The 23,532-nt window shown below is 38.7% G+C and overlaps 1 protein-coding gene across 7 annotated transcripts in view; it reads left to right on the plus strand.

Annotated features, from left to right (window-relative positions):
* ADIPOR2 (adiponectin receptor 2) overlaps positions 1 to 23,532 on the plus strand; it is a 96,583-nt gene that overhangs the window by 49,346 nt on the left and 23,705 nt on the right. For 3 of the 7 annotated variants that reach the window (XM_032159290.2, XM_058442580.1, XM_058442581.1), the window contains exon 2: positions 12,683 to 12,939. In XM_032159290.2, coding sequence (XP_032015181.1) covers positions 12,769 to 12,939 — 171 coding nt within the window. In that variant the 5' untranslated portion in view covers positions 12,683 to 12,768. Of the gene's footprint in view, positions 1 to 7,900; positions 8,026 to 12,682; positions 12,940 to 15,792; positions 15,933 to 16,068; positions 16,240 to 23,532 lie in introns of those variants that run through there. The other 4 variants (XM_058442579.1, XM_058442578.1, XM_032758083.2 and 1 more) reach the window with 4 other exon arrangements.

The raw sequence follows: 23,532 nt of genomic DNA on the forward strand, positions 1-23,532 counted from the left end.
GTCCCACCCAACGGATGAGACCACTGGTCATGTTTAGCTCAAATTTATGTTGGTTAGAGGTTATAGGATGGTCCTTATCTAAATGCAGAAAGGAATGTTTATTTTGCTGTTAAATGTTTTATGTGGGATAAAATGCTTGAAAAGCCTCTTTTTTTTTTTTTGAGAGGGGGTTTGGCTCTGTCACCCCGGCTGGTTAGTAGTTGGAACTATAGGCGCGTACTGCCACGACCGGCTAATTTTTGTATTTTTTTGTAGAGACGGGGTTTCACCATGTTGACCAGTCTGATCTTGAACTCCTGACCTCAAGTGATCCACCTGCCTTGGCCTCCCAGAGTGCTGGGATTACAGGTGTGAGCCACCGCACCTGACCTACTTGAAAATTCTTAAATGGTGCCTTATACTTTCTGGTAATAAAAGCACTATTTTAATGTTTGGAACTATTTTCATTATTTGCTAACCTTACAATTAAAAAATCCTTTTATATTTATTTTTGGGTAGATATGAGGGGACCTCAAAAAGTTTGTGGAAAAAATGGAAAAATGGAATTAAAAGATAAAAATACAAAATACAAACTTTATTCTCAATATAAGCTCTATCGAGTTCAAGAAACTTTTATAAGCAATAATGCTAGCCATTTAGTCCACTCCTAAAGAAGTGAGGGTCCTGTAACCATATCAATATGTGCAGTCTTTTTTTTTTGCATTATTAACTAAAGAACAATGGGTGCCCTTTAAATTTTTTTTAAGATTAGGAAACAAAAAGAAGTTCAGAAGGAGCCAATCAGCACTGTTTGGTGGATGCCCAGTGATTTCCCATTGAAACCCTAGCAAAATTGCCCATTTGAGAGGAATGAGCAGGAACCTTGTTGTGGTGAAAGTCAACAAGATTCCTTGAGCATTCCAAAAAGCTTTTGTCATGACCTTTGCTCTTGATGGATTTGCTTTTGCCCTAACTGGATCACTTTCATCTCTTGGTACCCATTGCTTTGTTTTTTTCTTTGTCTTCAGGATCACACTGGTAAAGTCATGTTTCATCTCCTGTTAAAATTTTTCAAAGAAATTCCACATGCTCTTGTTGCCACTTGTTTAAAATTTGCATTGAAAGCACTGCTTTTGTCTGTGGCCGATCTGAGCACAATGGTTTTAGTACCCATCAAGCAGAAAGTTTGTTCAACTTAAATTTTTTTGTTAGATTTGTATAAGCTGAATGAATTTATATGTCTATGGTATTGGCTGTTGTTTGTGCTGTTAATCATTGGATCTCTACATTTACGTTACAAACAGGATGAATTTTTTCCTAAAAAATTTATGTTGATAGTCTGCTACTGCAGGCTTCATCTTCAATATCATCTTGTCCCTTCTTACCATGAATTGTCCTATTTATAAACTGCTGATTTCTTAGGGGCATTGTTTCTATAAAGTTTTCGTAAAGCACCAGTGATTTTACCATTCTTCTACTCAAACTTCACCATACATTTGATGTTTGTTCTTGCTTCAATTTTAGCAGAATTCATGTTGCTCTGTTAGGGTGCTTTTCAAATCAATGTCTTATCCTTCTTAGTGCCTCAAACTACATCTTGTTCAGATGTGTTATAACAAGTTAGTACCAGCTTATTTTGGTGCAAAATTTTTTTGAAATTCATGCATAGTTTTTTCATAAAACATATGTTACATGAACTTTTTGAAGATCCCTTGTACCTGCAGTCCAAAATTCAGAAGTTACTAAAGAATGTAAAATAAAAACAAGTCTTCTTCCTATGCTTGTTTTCACTTACCCAGTTTCCTTCCTCATCTTCCTGATGGATTAAAAAAAAAATGACATGATCTAAAAAACATGATCTATTTTAGGTCTAAGGACATGTATAGGTTGAAAGTGAAAGGACTGAAAGAGTTATCACATGCAAATAGTAACTAAAAGAGAGCTGGGACAGTTTGCTAATATCAGACAAGATAGATTTTTAGTTAAAAACTCTTATAAACACTTATTATTAAGAAGCTGGGTGTGGTGGCTCATGCCTGTAATCCCAGCACTTTGGGAGGCTGAGGTGTGTGGATCACTTGAGGTAAATCTTCATCTTTACTAAAAATTCAAAGATTAGCCGGGCATGGGGGTGTGTGCCCGTAATCCCAGCTACTCGGGAGGCTGAGGAAGGAGAATTGCTTGAACCAGGGAGACGGAGGTTGCAGTGAGCCGAGATTGAGCCGTTGCACTCCACCCTGGGCGACAGAGCAAGACCACCTCAAAAACAAAAAACAAAAAAACAAAAAAAAACCTCTTATAAGAGACAAGGAAGAGCATTAAATAGAAGAGTCCATACACCAAGAAGATATAACAATTATAAACATGTATATACCGAACATCAGAGCTCCAAATAACCTGAAGCAAATATTGACCTCATTGAGCAACAGACAGATCTAAAATAATATCTGGAGACTTTAATATGCCACTTTCAATAATGGATAGAACAACTAGACAGAAGATCTAGTCTAGTTAGAAGTAGAGTAGAATTATAGGCGTGGTGGCTCACGCCTATAATCCTAACATTTTACGAGACTGAGATGGGAGGATTGCTGGAGCTCAGGAGTTTGAGACCAGCCTGGATAAATAGTGAGACCTTGTCTCTACTAAAAAAATTAGCTGGGCATGTTGTTGCACTCCTGTTGTCCCAGCTACTTGGAAGGCTGAGGTGGGAAGATTGCTTGAACCCAGGAGTTTGAGGTTGCAATGAACTGTGATCATGTCCTTGCACTTCAGTCTGGGCAACAGAGTAAGACCTTGTCTTCCCCACTAACTCCACCCCCCCCCCCCAAAAATAAAAAAACAAAACAAAACAAAGAAATAGAAGACTTTAACACTGCTGTAAACCAATTGGGCCTAATAGACATGTATACCACACTCCACTCAGTAGCTATTTTTCTCAAGTGCACATAGAACATTCTTCAGGATAGACCATATACTATGCCATAAAATTAGTCTTAATAAATTTAAAAAGATTGAAATTGTACAAAGTGCCTTTTCTAATCACAATGGAATGAAAGTGGAAATATGAGAACGAGAACTGGAAAATTCACAAATATGTGGAAATTAACACACTTAACCATTGGGTCAAAAATCACAAGGTAAATTAGAAAATATTGAGACAAAAGCACAGCATACCAAAACTTAGGGGTTGCAATAATATATATCACTTTATACAATTGGCTTTTCCAAATCAGTTAAGACAAAAGGTAAACATTTATATAATTACAGGTACTCTTTTTTGTTCGGCAGTGGTGGGTGGTATGTGGATTTGAATTACTGTTTGAGGTCACTTGCTTTCAGGCTTTTGCATTTCTTTTAAGGGGGATCTTCCAGGAACAAAATCTATTTTATTGCTTTTTAAAATCTGAGAAGGTCTGTTTCGCCTTCAGTTTTGAAATGTAGTTTTGCTAGATATAAGATTGGTTGACAGGTTTTTTTTTTTCTTTTATTTGAGCACTTTGATTATATTATCTCGTTGTTTTCTGTCTGCCATTGTTTCTGCTTAGAAGTCAGCTGCTAATCTTACTGGGTTCCATTTTAAAATAATGAGTCATTTGGTTCTTGCTGCTTTTAAGATTTTCTCCTTGACTTTGACTTTCAACATTTTTACTGTGAGGCATCTGTCTGGATGTCCTTGCCTTTCTCGTAGTTAAAATATATTGAGTTTCCTGGATGTGTGGTTTATTGTTTTCAATACATTTGTGGAGTTTTCAGCCATTATTTCTTTGAATGTTTTTTTTTCCCCTCTACTACTTTTTCTCCTCTCCTTGTAGAGTACCAAACTGTGCCTAGTGGTATCCCACATAGCTCTGAGATTTTCCAGTTTACTGTTGAGCCCCCCCTTTATTTTTAAATTTCCATTATTGTAATTTTCAGCTTCATAATTTTTATTTGTTTTTTTTTTTTGTAGTTTACGTCTCTTCATTGATCTCTATCTGAGGTGATATTGTCATTATGCTTTCCTTCACTTTTATTATTTATTTATTTATTTTTTTTTTTTAGAGACGGAGTCTCTCTCTGTTGCCCAGGCTGGAGTGCAGTGGCGTGATCTTGGCTCACTGCAAGCTCCACCTCCCAGGTTCATGCCATTCTCCTGCCTCAGCCTCCTGAGTAGCTGGGACTGCAGGCTTCCACCACCATGCCCGGCTAATTTTTGTATTTTTAATAGAGACGGGGTTTCACCATCTTAGCCAGGATGGTCTCAATCTCCTGACCTCGTGATCCGCCTGCCTCGGCCTCCCAAAGTGCTGGGATTACAGGCGTGAGTCACTGCTTCACTTCTTTAATCATGGTTTCCTTTAGTTCCGTGAACACATTTATAATGGTTAAAGTCTTTTTCTGTTAAATTTGACATCTTATTTCTCATCATTTTTTATTGCCTGTTTTCCCTTCCCTTAGTGTATGGACTATACTTTTCTGTTTACATGCCTCCTAATTTTTTGTTGGAAACTGAACATGTTAGATAATACTATAACAGTTCTGGGCACTGGTTCCTTTTCCTCCAGGGCTTGTTATTGTTATTTGCTCGGTATTTGTTTAGTGACTGACTGGATTCATTTAGTGCAGTTTGTTTCCCTCCTTAGTGTTCAGCCTCTGCTACTGTTCCTCTGGAAGGTGTAATTATGGATATGCCCTCAGTTAGGATGGATTGATAGTACTTTTGGTAGGGCTCTCTTCTTTTCTTTCCTAGAATACACCCAGTTTTTAAACTCCACTAATTGCTGGCTGATTGCTCCAATCAATCAGTTGCCTGATTTCAGCCAATGCCTTGGGGTAAAATGTTCTATAGAATAATCCAAATTCTGACTCATTTGAAGGAATAGTTTCTGAGGTCAGTGTTTAATTTTTGGTCTGATTGTACCAGATACCTTATTCCCTGGTTCACTTCTGCAAACTAATCTACAGTTTAGCCTGTATCTTGATTGTCTAATTGCATGTATCTTGATTATCTTCCCAATTGCCTTTCAGCCTCCGCTATTCTTTAGAGCACCTTTAGGCCTTGACTTCATGCTATGTTGCAAATGAAGTCAGGGTCTTTGGGAAAAGATTAGGTGCTGTTTTTTTGTTTGTTTGTTTTTTAGTCTGCTTCTCAGCCCAGGCAAACAGTCTGAGCTTGGGCTTTAGAGGTGTGGGAGTGGGAACAATGACAAGTTTCTCTCTGAGTGACATGCTGTGAGTGCTCAGTGGGAGGTAGGCAGTAGCCTGGGGTCCTCCTGGTGTGGAACCACCACCTCAAGAGCAGGGTCAAGAAGGATTGGGGTTTCATTATTTTCAGTGTGCCCGGCCCTAGGTAGAGCCTTCATTCCACAAGTGGGGGTTTGGCAGAAGGGTGCCTCCACTTCTAAACTGTGTTCATGAAGGACTTAGCCTTCAGCAGTAGGTAGCTGGGGAAGGATGGGAAGTACCGATATCTTGTATCTCTGGGGAAGAAATCCCGTTGTCTGGGTGCTGGGGGCAAAGGGAGCCCTGTGTTCTTGCCTGCCTCAGTATGGAGTGGAGTCGTCTTTTCTGAGCTGGGAGAGAGTGGGAAGGAAAAAAGAGGTTCAAATACCATGGACTCTTGCCTTTCTTACCGAATTTTCTAGATGTGTTCTTGAATAGATGTTTCTTCATTTGCTATTTGCCTTTTGGACCATTTCCAGAGGTTTTTGATGGTTTTCAAAAACAGTTTTTACAAGTTTCTCTTGGGAACAAGCCAGAGGAACCCTTTACACTGTCATTCATGCCAGAAGTCACTCTCCTTGTTGTTATCATTCTTAAATTTTAGTCATTCTGATTAGGTTTGTAGTAACATTGTATTGTGTTTTTAATTTGCGTTTCTCCCTGCAGCCTCAAAACTCCTGGGGTCAAATAATCCTCCCACGTCAGCCTCCTGAGGAACTAGGACTGTAGGCGTGTGCCACAGTCCCCCACCTGGCTAATTTTTTTAGTTTTTGTTTTTTTGTTTTTTTTTTTTAAAGAGACAGGGTCTTGCTATGTTGCTCATGCTGGTCTCGAACTCCTGGCCTCAAGCTATCCTCCCACAGCGCTTGGATTAACACGTGTGAGCCACCATGCCCAACCTATGTTGAACATCTTTCCATGTGATGATTTGCCATCAGTATATCTATCCTCTTTGGTGAAATGTTTGTTCATGTTATTTTCCATTTTATGGTTGGATTGTTAGTTTTTGCGCTGTTTAGTTTGGAGACTTCTTTATATAGTTTAGATAGTAGTCCTGTCTGTGTTGGTTATGTGATGTGCAAATATTTTCTTCTAGTCTAACGTGTCTTTTCAACATTTTAACAGGATCTTTCTTTTTTTTTTTTGAGATGGAGTCTCACTCTGTCGCCCAGGCTGGAGTGCAATGGCGCTATCTTGGCTCACTGCAAGCTCTGCCTTTCGGGTTCACACCAGTCTCCTGCCTCAGCCTCCCGAGTAGCTGGGACTACAGGCGCCTGCCATCGTGTCCAGCTAATTTTTTGTATTTTTATTAGAGATGGGGTTTCACCGTGTTAGCCAGGATGGTCTCAATCTCCCAGAGTGCTGGGATTACAGGCATGAGCCACCACGCCCAGCCTGTGTTTTACATTTAAGTCTATGATCCATTTTGAGTTAATTTTTGTATGAAGTGTGACCTAAATTTGGAAGCTGAAGTTTTTTTTTTTTTTTTAAGTTTTTTGCCTATGGATATTCAATTATTTCAGCACCATTTATTGAAAAGGTTATCCTTCCATTATTGAATTGCTTTGGATATTTGTAAACGTGTTTAGGGAAAAACTCTCCTCAAACTATGTTTTTCCTCTACTGTCATACCACAGCAATAATCAACACAGAAGAAGACTTGTGATTACATGCATGGAGTTGTTTTCCCCACACACCAAGCAGCAGACACCAGCCTCAGTGTCCTCTAATTCAGTTCGACACTATCTCCAGGTCATTGGTGTCAGATCCCACAAGTTGAGGGCTCCATACCTAAGACTGCTCCCCCAACACACACACCAGTCATAAGTCAGGGTCTCCAGAACTTCTGACCAACCAGTTTCAAGTTGGGGTTCCCATGGCCCCCTCTTTGGGTTCATACATTTGCTGGACTGGCACACAGAACTCAGGGAAACACTTATTTACGCTTACTAGTTTATTATAAAGAATATTGCAAAGGTTACAGATGAAGGGACGTGCAGGGATACGTATGGGGGAAGGGTCGTGGAACTTTCATGTCCTCCCTGGATGCTCCACCCACCAGGAACCTCTGCGTGTTCAGCTGTCCTGAAGTTCACTGAACCCTGTCGTCTTGGGTTTTTATGGAAGCTTCATGACATCAACATTCCTACCCCAAAGGCATAGATGGGACCCTACATGAGAGAGTCTTAAGACCCGCAATCAAAAAGTCGGGAACGTTAAGTGTGGAAGGAGGGCAGGAGAAAGAGGCCTGCCTCTGAGGCCTAACACTTCCAACATTATAATGAAAGACTGGAATAAAGGCTATGGGAGTTAAAGCCAGGAACCATGGATGAAGACCAATAGATATCATAGCACCACAATAAAATAATAGGCATACTTGTGTGGGTCATTTCTGGGTTCTCTATTCTGTTCTGTTACTGTATGTGTGTATTCTTTTGCCCATAGCAACACAGTCTTGACTAGCTACGTAGTTGGCCTTCAGTGAGGTCTTTTTCGATTGTTTTAGCTATTTTGGAGCTTTGCCTTCCATGTAAGTTTTATAATGAGTTTTTATCTACAAAAATCCTTGCTGGGATCTTGATAGGAATTGTATTAACCTATGGAACAATTTGGAGAGAATTGACATCTTTACTGAGTCAGTATATTGCTGAGAACATAGTATAACATATTGCTATTTGTTTAGTTTTTTTTTTTTTTTTTTTTTTTTTTTTTTGAGAAGTGGGGTCTCATGCTGTTATCCAGGCTGGAGTGCAGTGGTGTCATCATAGTTCACTGCAGCCTCGAACTCCTGGACTCAAGCAATTCTCTCACCGCATTCTCTTGACTACCTAGACTACACAGGTGCGTGCCTCTAAACTCAGTTAACTTTTAATTTTTTTTTGGTGACATGGTCTTGTTTGTTGCCCAGGCTGGTCTCAAACTCCTGGTCTTGAAGTGATCCTCTTGCCTCAGTCTCTTGTATTTGTTTAGATTTCTGATTTATTTCATCAGCATTTTGGAATTTTTAGCATGTAGAGCCTATACGTATTTTGCTAAGCATATACTTAATTTTCTATGGAGCAGTTGTAAATGGTATTGTTTAAAATTTCAGTTTCTACATGTTTATTGTTAATATATAGAAAAGTAAATGAAGGCTGGGCACAGTGGCTTATACCTTTAATCCCAGCACTTTGGGAGGCCAACGTGAGAGGATCACTTGAGTTCAGGAGTTCAAGACCAGCCTGAGCAACATAGCGAGACTCCATCACTACAAGAAATTAAAAAAAAAAAAGAAAAGGCCAGGTATGGTGGTGTGCGCCTGTAATCCTATGTACTCGGGAGGTGGAGGGCAGGAGGATTCGTTGAGCCCAGGAGTTCAAGGTTACAGTGAGATATGATTGCACCATTGCACTCCAGCCTGGGCAACAGAGTGAGACCCTGTTGTCTCTAGAAAAAAAAGAGAAGTGATTGATATTTGAGTGTTGATCTTGAATTCTTCCTGAACTCATTATTTCTAGAATTTGTTTTTGTAGATCCTCAGTAACATTTTAAGATTTGTTTTGAAGTGTTTTATCTTTTTTCTATTGTGATATATTCTTATTTCATAATGACCAAATATTGTGGGGTTTTAGGGTGAAGGCTGTTGAAATCCATATATAGATTTTATGCCCAATCACGTTGATGATTTTTTTATTTATAATTTTTTCTTTAGTTGATTCTCCTGGGTTTTATAGATAAAAGAGTCATATAATCTGCAAATAGTTACAGTTTACCTTTTTTTCCCCAATTTTTGTACTCATTTTTTTCCTCATTTAATTATCTAAGACTTCCAAGATAGAGTTAAATAATGCTGGTAATACCATTTTCTGGCTTTAGACTCTTAGACTTGTTTGCTTTTTTTTTTTTCTTCAAAGCATTGCATGCTAGTAGGAATTCATTTTATTTCAGTAGGTAGAATGCAAATAAAGTAAAACATATAGTAAATTTCAGTTCTCTAGTGTGTTCTAGTATTGGGGTATTCTGTTTTGTTAAATTTATGGGAACCTGAAGGTTGACATAAATACTTTTACTTCAACAGTTAATATTATAGGCCTTCCTGCTTTCTGTAGAGTGGCCAATATTTGATTTCTTTGTAGATTTTGCAGCCCTTTATTTTCTTCATTCTCATTTTATCATACTTGTCAATTTAGAAAACATTATTGATAGGAATGTATATTGATCTCAGGACTTTACTGGAGAGTTGAATTTCTTCTTTTTATTTTAAGGAGGATCCTTACAAATTATTGGGGAAATCTTATTTGTTGTCATTCGATTTCTTTTTCTGAGATGAGGATTACAAAACAATTCTAACTAATGGAGCATTTCAGTTTTTCTTTTTATTTTTTATTACGAGACAGGGTCTTTTGTTACTCAGGCTGGAGTGTAGTAATGCCATCAGAGCTCAGTGCAGCCTCCAACTCCTGGGCTCAAGTGATCCTCCCACTTCAGCCTCTTGAGTAGCTAGGACTACAGCCCCTAGCCATGTGCCACCACACCTGGCTAATTAAAAAAATTTTTTTTTTTTGTAGAGGTGGGTCCCACTTTGTTGCCCAAGCTGGTTTCGAACTGCTGGGCTCAAGTGATCCTCCTGCCACAGCTACCCAAAGTGCTGGGATTACAGGTGTGAGCCACTGTGCCCGCCCGAGCATGCGTTTATAGTCTCATAAATGAGCAACATTCCTCCATATATAGCTCCTGCTGATGAGAAGTTTGATGTAATGATATTTTTCTTTTCTCTTTCTTTCTTTCTTTCTTTCTTTCTTTCTTTCTTTCTTTCTTTCTTTCTTTCTTTCTTTCTCTCTGTCTCTCTCTCTCTCTCTCTCTTTCTTTCTTTCTTTCTTTTGATGGAGTTGCCAGGCTGGAGTGCGGTGGCATGATCTCGGCTCACTGCAGCCTCTGCCTCCCGGGTTTGAGCAATTCTCCTGCCTCAGCCTCCCGAGTAGCTGGGATTACAGGCACGTGCCACCACAGCCAGCTAATTTTTTGTATTTTTAGTAGAGACTAATTTTTTGTATTTTTAGTAGAGGGTTTCACCATGTTGGCCAGGATGGTCTAGATCTTCTGACCTTGTGATCTGCCCTTCTCGGCCTCCCGAAGTGCTGGGATTACAGGCGTGAGCCACTGCTCCTGGCCTCTTTTTTTTTTTTTTTTTTAAAGATAATGTCTCGCTCTGTTGCCCAGGCTGGAGTGCAGTGGCGTGATCTTGGCTCACTGCAAACTCCCCCTCCCAGGCTCAAATGATCCTCTCACCTTGGCCTCCCTAAGTGCTGGGATTACAGGCATGAGCCACTGTGCCTGACCTAGTGTGGTGATATTTCAGGAACACTTTACAAAGCTTTATTCTACTTGTAACAGCTTGAGCATCAAGATCCTGACTCTGTAACAGTTTTCTTGTGATATAAACCAACTACATTTAGGGTTCATTTTCTTATCTTTTACTCACCCCAGTCTTAATTTTGTTGCACAGTGGAAAGCACATGAACCTCTTGAGGTTCAGAAACTGGGTATAACACAGCCGCTTCTCTTTGAATCCTAATGACCTTGAATAAGTTATCCAATCTCTAATCCTCAAAATGGAGGATGATAATACCTCAGAGGGCTATATTTAAAGATGCTGTGAAGTACAACATGTAAATTATCTGGTACAGAATTTACCTTTGTTGATTCTCAGTAAATGTTTGCTGCCTCTCCCCTGAAACAAAATGAAATGGTGTGTGTGAATAGCTTTGTGAGCTTTAAATAATATAATTTTTTTTTTTTGAGACGGAGTCTTTCTCTGTCCCCCAGGCTGGAGTGCGGTGGCGCGATCTCGGCTCACCACAACCTCCACCTCCTGGGTTCACGCCATTCTCCTGCCTCAGCCTCCCGAGTAGCTGGGACCACAGGCGCCCACCAACACGCCCGGCTAATTTTTTTGTATTTTTTAGTAGAGACGGGGTTTCACCGTGTTAGCCAGGATGGTCGCAATCTCCTGACCTCGTGATCCACCCACCTCGGCCTCCCAAAGTGCTGGGATTACAGGCTTGAGCCACCGTGCCCGGCCTAAATAATATAATTAAATAGAAGTCATTATTCTGTTTCCTCTTTCAGAAATGGGCATTAATAACATAATTTATAATCTCAGTAGTATAATGTGCTTGGCCAGGTACATGCCCAGGTTTGGTATTCTTTAGATTTTTGTTTCTTCTTGCCCTACATACTTTGAAAGCCCTTGGAGAAATCCTACAGCAAATTCACATGATTTATGAAACCAACAGTTGACTAATTATTACTCTATTTCTTTGACTAATTCTTAGTCTATGTATCCATATATATGAACACTAAATCCACCTGTTACCTTCTTTTTATGGTATCTAGGTTCTCCTACTTTGCTCTACTTCTCCTTTCCCCACTAAGAACTTTGAACCACATGGAATTTATTAGCTAGCATGTACCCTGGTCTCTTCCTGTTTTGGTATTTCTGGTTGGATTGACTGTGATAATCCTTATTGGATATTCAACTAATTGTCTAAAATAAGCTTACATATCATGAGTTAAGAGGTAGAGTGCCAAGGACTTGAAAAGCTTGAACTCCTAGGACTTACTTGCTGCAGTCCAGTTTAGAGAGAAATTAATGATTTCTGAAAATGTTCTTAGCACTCAAGAGCACTGAAATATTATCAAATATTCATTAAACATTTGCGTGCATAGCACTTTCTGGGAACCCAGATGGATGTAAAATGTGTATGCTTTGGTCCTGAGTTTCTTCCTTCTAGGGTAGTCTAGTTAGAGTGCAGAATAGCTCAAAAAAGTTGAAATGTAAGACATTAAGCCTTTTGAATACAAAATATTATGGATAATATGTGCTTATAAATTTGAAGACTTTGTCTTACTTATTTTTTATAAAGTATGGTGAATTTTGTTTTCCTTTACCTGTGAACTAGAAATAAAAATACCCTGTAGGGCCATTGTGATGTTTAAATGAGATTGTATATGTAAAGCCCAGTTATAATATATAAACTTACATATATTCTTTCTAATACATACAATTAGTATTTAGAATTCTAATTTCTAATTGTATACTATTTTTTAAATTAAACAAGTAATATGATACATGGTTAAAAAAAAAAATGCAGGCAGAACAAAGTAAGTATTCTTCTCACTTCAGACCCGAGGTTCTTCCCTATGTTCTTCTGTACCAAGAGTATGGTTTTAAATATTTTTCATGAATTATTCTAGTACATATGCACTTACATATACTTACACATTTTTATAACATATAAGTGGGAACATATTATTCATGTTGTCTTGTATCCTGTGTTTTTCATTTAAAAAGAGATTTTTGGCTATCTTCCCTGTCAACAAACATAGCTTTTAAATACATTATTCTTTTATTATTATTGATTGCTGAGTATTCTATTGTTTGGATTTATGATAATATAACTGTTATTTTCCCCCAGCACTCCTTTAATGCATTTTTTAAAAACTTTCATCTTCTTAGGATCCACTCACTATCCTGAAGGTCCATTCTCCCAAGAAGAAGGGACAGAAAGACAGATCTGTTTGTAAGAAAGGCTTGGGTATCCCATGAACGAGCCAACAGAAAACCGACTGGGGTGCAGCAGGACTCCAGAGCCAGATATAAGGCTCAGAAAAGGGCACCAACTGGATGGTACAAGGAGAGGTGATAATGACAGCCACCAAGGAGATTTGGAGCCCATTTTAGAGACATCTGTTCTATCTTCCCATCATAAAAAAGTAAGTCAAATTGGAAGGATGGGAAACAAAGGAAAAAATGTGGAGGATGTGGCAGAGGGAGGATATGGGGAAAAAAAAAAGTGTGGGTCCATTGCTGGAGGGAGGATGGGGTGGTAAGGAAATTTGCACATTTGTATTTTTTTCTTCTGGATAACTTGAAGTCTCTTATCTTTTTTATTATTATTATTATTATTATTATTATTATTATTATTATTACTACTACTACTACTACTACTACTACTACTACTACTACTACTACTACTACTACTGAGACGGAGTCTCGCTCTGTCTCCCAGGCTGGAGTGCAGTGGCGCAATCTTGGCTCACTGCAACCTCCGCCTCCCGGGTTCAAGCGATTCTCCTGCCTCAGCCTCCCGAGTAGCTGGGACTACAGGTACGTGCCACCATGCCCGGCTAATTTTTGTAGCTTTAGTAGAGACGAGGTTTCACCTTGTTGGCCAGGCTGGTCTCGAACTCCTTACCTCAGGTATCCTCCCACCTCAGCCTCCCAAAGTACTGGGATTACAGGCGTGAGTCATCGTGCCCGGCCTCTTATTCTTAAATTAGCTTAGATATGATTTGATTTTGATTTTATGGTTAATGTCTTTCTGCTGACTCTTTTTTGTTTTAATTTCGGAGACAGAGTCTCACTCTGTCGCCAGGCTGGAGTGCAGTGGCGCGATCTCGGTTCACTGCAACCTCTACCTCCCAGGTTCAAGCGATTCTCCTGCCTCAGCCTCCTGAGTAGCTGGGATTACAGGCATCCGCCACCACGCCTGGCTAATTTTTTGTATTTTTAGTAGAGACGGGGTTTCACCATGTTGGCCAAGATGGTCTCCATCTCGACCTCCTTATCCACCTGCCTTGACCTCCCAGAGTGCTGGGATTACAGATGTGAACCACCGCGCCCGGCCTCTGCTGACTCTTAAAAGCATACTTAATCTGCTTTATCTTGTTGAAGGGAGAAGATGTGTTCTATGGGTACCATATAATCTTTCTAATTTAACAATACTTTAGTTATGACGTTATCTGTTATTTTTGGAGAAATTCGAATTGCGTGTTAGAACTACTTTTCCAGAAATTGTTTACCTCCAGTGTATACCTTGGGAGTCAGTAGAGTTCTGAAAGCTGAAGCAGATTTTATTCTTTCATTTCCTAGAGAAAAGAGCAACCTTTAGGCAACTATACCTATAGAGCAAAAGTATCAGAAAGTCATTGTTACAGACATTTTGCTATGTGCTTTGGAACTTCCAAATTATATAGCGTGTGTTTAATGTTTTATTACTAGTACAATGTTTCTCAAACTGTGGGTTGTACCCATTAGTGGGTTTTGAAATTAATTGTATTATAAAGTGTTAAAAAATTAAAGGTCAAAATAGAAAAAAAACGTTGAAGTGTGTATATAGTAAGTAATACACATTTAAATTGTTATTTTAGTTTTATATAGTTATGTATATAAATATGAATAATATATGAAATACATTTCTTACTACGGGTTGTGGTTAACATTTTGAAAGCCTCTACTGGGAACAGCAGCTTGGGGAAGAGTGTTTCGAGGTAGAGGAAACAAGCTAGTGCCAAGGTCCAAAGGTGGGAATATGCTTATCTTCCTTGCCTTCCCCTCCTGCCTCCCACCACCACCTGCGCCCTCTTGTGTCATCTTTCTCTTCTTTCATCTTCTCCTTTATTTTATTTTATTTTTATTGTTATTATTATTTTTTTGAGATGGAGTCTCACTCTGTCGCCCAGGCTGGAGCGCAGTGGCACCATCGCGGCTGGTTCAAGTGATTCTCCTGTCTCAGCCTTCTGAGTAGCTGGGACTACAGGCCTGCGCAACCACGTCTGGCTAATTTTTGTATTTTTAGTAGAGACGGGGTTTCACCATGTTGGCGAGGCTGGTCTTGAACTCCTGACTTCAAGTGATCCGCCCACCTTGGCCCCCCAAAGTGCTGAGATTACAGGTGTGAGCCACTGTGCCCGGCCTTTTTTTTTTTTTTTTTTTTAAAAGGACCAAAAGAAGGCCAGTGTAGTTAGAGCATGAGGAACTAGAGGGAAGGGTGAAATGAGATGAGGTCAGTGGGCCAGTCAGAGAACAGATGATACAGGTTTATTGAGGGAATTTAAATTTTATTTTAATAAAATTGCCTGGCAAGTGGGCAGCTTTTGGGGTGTTTAAACATGGAGACATTTGTGTTTTTAAAACACTCCACTCTGGTTGTGGAATGGATTATTTGAAGACAGAATGGAAGACGGACCCAGGTGTTAGAATATAGATGAGAGATGATGTCACTTGAAACAGCGTGGTGGGAGCAGCAGAAATGGAGGGAAATGGTTGGATTCTGGGTATATTTTGTAGGTTAAATCAACAAGACTTCCTGATGGATTAGCTATAGAGTGAGGAAAATAGAGGAATCAAGGCTGATTCTCTGAGCTGAACTGAAATGGTAAAGCAAGAGGGAGGAGCGGGTTTAAGGTAGGGAAATCAAGAGTGGTGTTTTGGAAATGTGAGTGAGATTCGAGATTCTTATTAGGTATCTTAGAAGATATATTGAGGAGTCAGTAACTGTGTCACTCTAAGATTTTTATTTACCTCTGTTTCTTATTTTTAAAACTTATACTGTTCTTACGGAATCTAAGGAATTTTCAAGCTTGAAAGAATTTCAGGCTAGCCAATTTGAGATTCATAATGGCAATAAAATTCTGTTTATCATGCCACATTATTTTTAATTACGTACAAAGATCTAACATATCACCCAGGGGCCATTTCACCCACTGCTCTGTTTGGTCGCCAGTCTTTTGTCTCTCTTTTCAGCAATGGTGAGGCGGATATCCTTTCCTCGGGCAAGAGAAGTCTGTGGTTTGTTGTCCTTGCCAATAACAAAAATGTTGGAAAGTTGAGTGGCAAAGCTGTTGCCATTGGCATCTTTCATGTGAACCGCATCAAAAGATCCAGGGTGCCTCTCTCTGTTGGTTATCACACCACTTCTTCCCAGGTTAGCACCTACAGTCACCATACACAGGTTACCAGTGTCGAACTTGATGAAATCAATCTTGCCAGTCTCCAAATCAGTCTGAATGGTATCATTCACCTTGATGAGGGAATGAGGGTAGCGGATGGTGCCGGGCATCATGAGTCACCAGATGAGGGATTCCTTTTGTGCCCACAGAGATTTTTCTCACTTTGTATTTGGCCTCCTCAGGTGTAATAGGATGTACAGCAAAGCGACCCTTGGTGTCATAGATGAGACGGAAATTCTCTCCGGTCTTGTCAATGCTGATGACATCCATGAATCCAGCAGGGTAGGTTATATCAGTTTGGACCTTGCCATCGATCTTAATGAACCTCTGCATGTAATCTTATTTTACTTCATCTCCTGTCAGGGCATACTTAAGTCTGTTCTTTAGGAATGTGACAGGGAGACACTCTCTCAACTTGTGGTGACTGGTGGATGGACGAGAGCAAACACACCGGTCAGTTTATCCAGCATCCAATGCTTTGGAGCTGCTACCCACTTCAGATGCTTCTTGGGACCACGCGCCATGGCTGCGTTAGGCAAGGAAAGCAAAATATATTTTGAGAGTCCAGAACTTGCCCACCCAATCACTTTTGTGTCAGATTTACATTAATTGATTTTTCTATGTGTTGTAATACTATATATTTTTGTTTACTGTCTTCACTGGTATCTTCTGTAGATAATATTTGTGTTTTAATTTCACTAATAAATAATTAGGTGGATGGGATTTTTCCCATCCTTATGAATGAACTCATTTATTGCCCTGAAAGCCTCTTTGATTTTCCTTTAATCTTGAGCTAATGCAAAAGTTAGCAGTATGAACAAAAGAACCATTTTTTTCTTTCATTTGTTTTAATAGATTTTTCTGTGAGGAGCCAAGGAAAGAAAGGATCCATAGGTTGTGGAATGTTAGAGCTGAAAAGGCCCCCCAAAATCATCTTGTTTGCTTTCCTCAATTTACCAATGAGGAAATTGTGTTTTTATTCCTAATGAAAATTTGCGTGTGTATGTTGTTTCTCTTTGGAGTTGAAGTTGTTTGCTGAAAAAGAGAAACTATATGCAGTACTGTCCCTTGCTGCCAATTTCACGGTTAATATATAGTACACATGGGAGCTAGAAAAGAAGAGGGATAGATAAGAGTTACAGAGAACTGCAGTTTTGAGACTGAAATTAAAGGCAAAATATTAATATCTTCAAATGATTTGAGGAGTTCCATATGCAGATTTTTTGTTTTGTTTGGAGAAAGGACTCATTTCTTAAAATTTTCAGTTTTGAAATTGAAACATCTGAACTGTAGACTGCAACCTTCTCAGTAATTCTAGTAATACCTTAATTGTATCACTTTCACAGACATTATCTCACTTGCTTCTCAAAACTATACTCTGAAATAGAAAGAGCAGATATGATTTCTTTTTGAAAGTGGACAAAAATACGGTTTAGAAAGGTTAGTTTAGTAATTTGCCCAAGGTAACATGACAAAATGAGAGCATGTGCTAAGTCTTCTGACTGCTCTTTCTGCTGAACAAAGCTGCCTTTATGAGAATTGGCACCAGATTGACTTAATGTTTCTGAATTCCAAACTCAGTCCCTGAGTTGTTTATATTGAGCCTAGAAGTTAGATTCAACAGTTGGTCTTGTTTTTTGACAGAAGTTGTTGCAGACCTCATTTTCTGTTAGGCCAGGGTAATTTTGCTTCTCAGATGTGTTCTAACTTTGTAATGGGTTTTCTGTTTATTTTGAAAGCAAATAGAATGAATATATCATAGTACAGTCATTCACATTTCTAACTTTGCATCATTTTCTTTGTTTTTTCCCCTCTTTTAGAAGATGCAGATCTTAACTAAATTGCTTAGGCTTCATTTAAAACATGATGAGAGCCCTTAGGCTCTCTTAAGTTGTGGAGATTGGCATTCACATGCCAATCACGAATAAGGATAAAAGCAAAATAGGAAAAGCAGCAGGGGTGTCTCGTTTTTTATTAAGTGGAATTCTGAATTTATAAAGTAAGATTTAAGGTAATTATGTGCATTACAGACTGTGGTATCTTTTTGTACAAGTCTTTATTTACCGCCAGGTTTCTTTAAATCAATAAACCTATTAGAAGTGCCCACCTGATCACATATTGCCCTTTATAGAAAAGTACAAATGCCAGGATTTTATTCCAGGCCTGCTGAATCAGAATCTTTGGATCCTGGGTATATTTTTTTTTGTTTCACAACTAAGATGCTCACTACTGTTTAAAAACCTCCTTCCTGGCCAGGCACAGTGGCTCACACCTGTAATGCCAGCACTTTGGGAGGCTGAGGCAGGCAGATCATGAGGTCAGGAGTTTGAGACCAGCGTGTCCATCATGCTGAAACCCCGTCTCTACTAAAAATACAAAAATTAGCTGGGTGTGGTAGCAGGCACCTGTAATCCCAGCTACTTGGGAGGCTGAGGTAGGTAGGAGAATCGCTTGAACCCGGGAGGTGGAGGTTGCAGTGAACCGAGATTGCACCACTGCACTCCAGCCTGGGTGACAGAGTAAGACTCTGTCTCGGGGAAAACAAAACAAAACAAAACAAAACAAAAAACCTCCTTCCTGTAGGAGATAGTTAAGGAAAACAAACAAACCAAACCAGTCCCTAATTTTTTTTGATATTTATTTATTTTAAATAAGTATTTTATTTAAAATAGTTAATGTATTAAAAACCTCTTAGCAGCATGCTTTGCAAAGAAATCTTAACACATTCTCTGAGGATTATTAGGGAAATAAAATTAAATTTATTTACTATTTGTTAAAGGAAAATATCACATTTACTCACAGTTGACTCTTAAAAAATTTTTTTTGAGATAAATTTTACATACCATAAAATTAACCCATTTAAAGTGTACAATTTAATGGTTTTATTAGTCACAGGGTTGTACAACCATCACTTCATTCTAACTTTAGAACATTTTCATCATCCCCTAAAGAAACCTTAACCCATTTGCCATCACTTCCCATCTCTGCCCCCAACCCTAGGCAGCCTCTAGTCTGCTTTCTGTCTCTATGGCTTTGTCTATTCTGGACTTTTAAATAAATGGAAGTGTAAGGCATGTGGTGTTTTGTATCTAGCTTTTACTTAGCATAGTGTTTTTAAGTTTCATCAATATTGTAGTATGTACCAGTACTTCATTCCTCTTTATGACTGAATAATATTCCATTGTATGGATATACAGAGGTTCTTTCTTATTTGTGGTTTCACATTCTGTGGTTTCAGTTACCCCTGGGTCAACTGAGATCTGAAAATATTAAATGGAAAATTCCAGAAATAATTTATAAGTTTTAAACTTTGTGCTGATCTGAGTGGTGTGATGAAGTCTCACACCTTCCTTGCCCTGTCTTGCCTTACCCAGGAAATGAATCATCCCTTTGTCCAGCATATCCATGCTGCAGATGGCTAGCTACTTAGTTACTTAGTAGCCATCTGGTTATAAGGTCACAGATCACAAGAAGTGTGAGTGCAATACACTAAGATACTTTGAGTGAGAGAGAGCATATTCACATAACTTTTTTTTTTACAGTATATCGTTATAATTGTTTTATTTCATTATTGGTTGTTAATCTCTTACTGTACCTAATTTATAAATTAAACTATGTTATAGGTATGTATGTATAGGAAAAAACACAGCATATATAGGGTCCAGCAATATCCACTGGGGGTCTTAGAACATATTTCCTGTGGATGGGGGGAAACTACTGTACTATAGTTTATCCAATAATGAGTTGATGGACACTTGGGTTGTTTCCACTTTTCGACTGTTGCAAATGTTCCTGTTATCATTCATGTGGAAGCTTTTGTATGGATGTGTTTTCATTTCTGTTGGGTATATACTCAGGAGGGATTTTTCTGTGTTATATGTTAACTCTGTGTTTAACATTTTGAGAAACTACCAGACTGTTTTTCATAGCAGCTGCACCAGTTTATATTCCCACCAACAATGTGTGGGGGTTCCACTTTCTCCACACCCACACTAACTATTGTTACTATATTTTGAATATAACTATCCTAGTGGGTGTGAAACGATATTTCATCATAGTTAACTCTTGAGCTTTTATCAAGAGACCTGCCTAGGTTAACTTTAGCTCAGGATTTTAAGTATTAACCTCTTTGAGGAATTTGGAAATAGAAGCTAAATTCAAACTTACTATAAAACTCAAGTTGTGTCAATTTAACTTCAAATGGTCTTCTCATCATCTGTTCTGCCATTACTTTAATCTAAGCCACCACCATCTTCCATCTGGAATACACCTGACAGGACTTCTGTTTTGTTTCTTGTACTGTCCAATATATTCTTCACACAGTTCCTAGAGAGAGCTCTTAAAAATACAAGGTTTATTATGCCATTCCCATTTAAGAAATTCATTTGTTTCCCATTGCACTTATGGTAAAATCCCAAATCCTTTCTATAATCTTCGGGATCCTGCGTGATCTCACTGCTGCCCTATCTGTCCAACTTCATTTCAGGACATTCTTCTCCATGTTCATTGAGCTGCAACCACATTGGCCTTATTTCAGTTTCTTAAACAGGCTGGGCTCTTTCCAGCTTCAGAGCATTCAAACATGGCCCTTTCCTCTGCCTGGAGTGTTGTTACACCCACACCTCTGGCTAACTGCTGCTCATCCTTCAGTATTCAGGTTAAGTTCTCTACTTCCACTTCATTCTATTTCAGGTTTCCCGTTGTTATCTTTAATTACCTTTTATTTTCCGTCACAGTGAGTATCATGACATATATTTGTGTGACTTATATATTTATGTTTATAAACATATAAAAGTTACATATTTTATAAAAATTTATAATTGTTTAATAATTGTTTTTGCTTGTAGACTCTTCAGTTCCATGGTGGTAAGAATCTTGCCTTTTTGTTTTCCTCTGATATCCTCAGAGTCTAACCTGGTCTTTGAGTGGCAAATAACAAATAGTTGTTGAATGAATTTATCAGCAACAAATTTAAAGTTCTGTGTCTAAGTGGTTTCAAGTAGTTTCTTTAAAGAGATGTACAAAAGGAGTGCATGGGGAGGTATACTATTTAGATGCTTAGGGAAGCTTAACTAATCTACTTCTTTAATCTTAGAATAAATGCATTGTTATCAGGAGAATAATGATAGTTCACTTTTATTGATCTTTTACAATGGATGGAGCAATTTTTTGAGCTCATCTGAATATGTTATTCGTTCCTAAAGTAGCCTTATGGAATAGATATTATTAGAATCTGTTTTACAGATGAGGAAACTGAGGTTTCATGTGAATGTATGTGTATTGTACACTGGGACTCTTGTCATGGGGACGATATACTTTTTCTCTTCAAAGGGGCAGGATTTTCTTTTCATTGGTTTATTGTAAAAAGTACCATATGGCAATTTCAATGGTTATTTGCCTTTAATACATTTTAAAGTACATTATTTCCATAGATGATCAGAATTGTGGAAAAAGAGACCCTGTGATAGGTGATAGTGATCCATTGTAGTTGTGGAATTGGCTCTCAGGTAACATTAAATAAAATACCTGTGTGTACAGTTAGATTACGTTTACCTGTGCATAGGAATCCCTTCCTTATTTGAGGTGATGGAAAGGTTAGTCTCTTCGGTTCCTTCTGAAGCAGAATGGATTTTTAGAAAGAGTACTAGAAACTAAATACTTTAAAATTGAAATCTCTGCAGTAGGAATCTGTATTTGTCACAAGTTCCCCTATGTGATTGTGAGGCACGCTTAACGATTGAGAGCCAGTGATCACAGTTTTCTTTTCATAATACATATACGTAAGACCGGTAGGAATTACATCAGGGTAAAGCTGGGCCTAGAGGAGCTGGGTGTTTCCTCTTTTGTTAATGCAGTATGTAGTAGTATGCCTCTTGTCTCACAGGGTTGTAATGAGAATAACTTTTTTTTTTTTTTTTTTTTGAGACGGAGTCTCACTCTGTCGCCCAGGCTGGAGTGCAGTGGCGCAATCTCAGCTCACTGCAAGCTCCGCCTCCCAGGTTCACGCCATTCTCCTGCCTCAGCCTCTCCGAGTAGCTGGGACTACAGCGCCCGCCACCACGCCCGGCTAATTTTTTGTATTTTTAGTAGAGATGGGGTTTCACCGTGGTCTCGATCTCCTGACCTCGTGATCCGCCCGCCTCGGCCTCCCAAAGTGCTAGGATTACAAGCGTAAGCCACTGCGCCCGGCCTGAGAATAACTTAGTGCATGTAAAGCAGTGGTAACACTGCCTGGTACAGAGAAAGCACTTAATAAATGTTAGATGTAGCATATCATTGGTGGTGTATATTTGTGTCAAAAAGAAAAGACTTCCTCTGTTATATCCAAAGGACAAAGTTAATCTTTCTTTATTTCTTTTTGTTTTTATTAGATTTGTATTTATCTTATAAAAAATCGATAGGTGGTTATCTGTCTCCACTCACTTGAACATGTTTATTCTCTGCATCCAAAATAGTCCAGGAATGGCTGGACCTGGTGGCTCATGCCCATAATCCTAACAACTTTGAGAGGCTGAGGTGGGCAGATTGCTTGAGCCCGGGAGTTCGAGACCAGCCTGGACAACATAGCGAAACCTTATCTCTACAAAGAATACAAAAATTATCCGGGCCTGGTGGCATGTACCTGTAGTCCCAGCTACTTGGGAGGCTGAGATGGGAGAATCACTTGAGCCCAGGAATTCAAGGCTGCAGTGAGCCATGATTGTGCCACTGCACTCCAGCCTTGGCAACAAGAGTAAGACCCTGGCTCAAAACAAAAAATTACACATATAATGTATATTCCAAGAATATTGTATTTGTGCAATATTTAAGTAAAGAAATGAATGCTTAAACCTGAGTTTTAGTCCTGGCTGTACTGTCAGCCAGATGTGTGACTTTGGCCAATTTTCTTGATTTCTTTGAGTTTCATTTTCCTTACATTAAAATGGAGATGTTTAACTGGGTGATAAACATCTAAGATTTTCTTATCCTCAAAATTTCTGTGGTCCCCGACACTATATTAATACTTTTTTGTAATGGGATAAAAAATGAGTGAGGGTCATAGTTTACTTTTTTCATAAATCAATCCAGTTAGGTATCTTTGCTTAAGCAGCCATGTTTAATGCCTTCTTTGATCACTTTTATCATGCCTGGTTTTATTTAGTGAAGGCATTTCTGTGGACTAGTAAATAATTTTGAAGGAAATAGTTTGGTAAAAGGAAAAAAGCAGGGTTTTGTACTCAGAGTGACCTAAATTTGTATCCCTGATCTCTACTCTATCATTATTTTTCAAACTTCTGCGTAGGAGGACCCTTCAAAGAAAAACAACAAAAACATATTAAAGTATTACACACACACACACACACACGTACGTAGATATATCATTAAGTGGATAGTCTGATAAACTTTTATAAACTAGACACTCCTGTGTAACCAGCACTCCTGGAGGTCTCTTTATTACCTCCTCATAGTAACTGCCTATTCCCACTCCCCCAAAGGTAACCATTACCCTGACTTCTAATGGCATAGATTAATTTTGCTTGTTTTTATACTTTATCTCATTGTAATCATTCCATATGTACTCTTGTATCTGGCTTC

This window comes from Hylobates moloch, unplaced genomic scaffold (genome assembly GCF_009828535.3).
Source record: "Hylobates moloch isolate HMO894 unplaced genomic scaffold, HMol_V3 SCAFFOLD_8, whole genome shotgun sequence".
NCBI classification, from domain to species: domain Eukaryota; kingdom Metazoa; phylum Chordata; class Mammalia; order Primates; family Hylobatidae; genus Hylobates; species Hylobates moloch.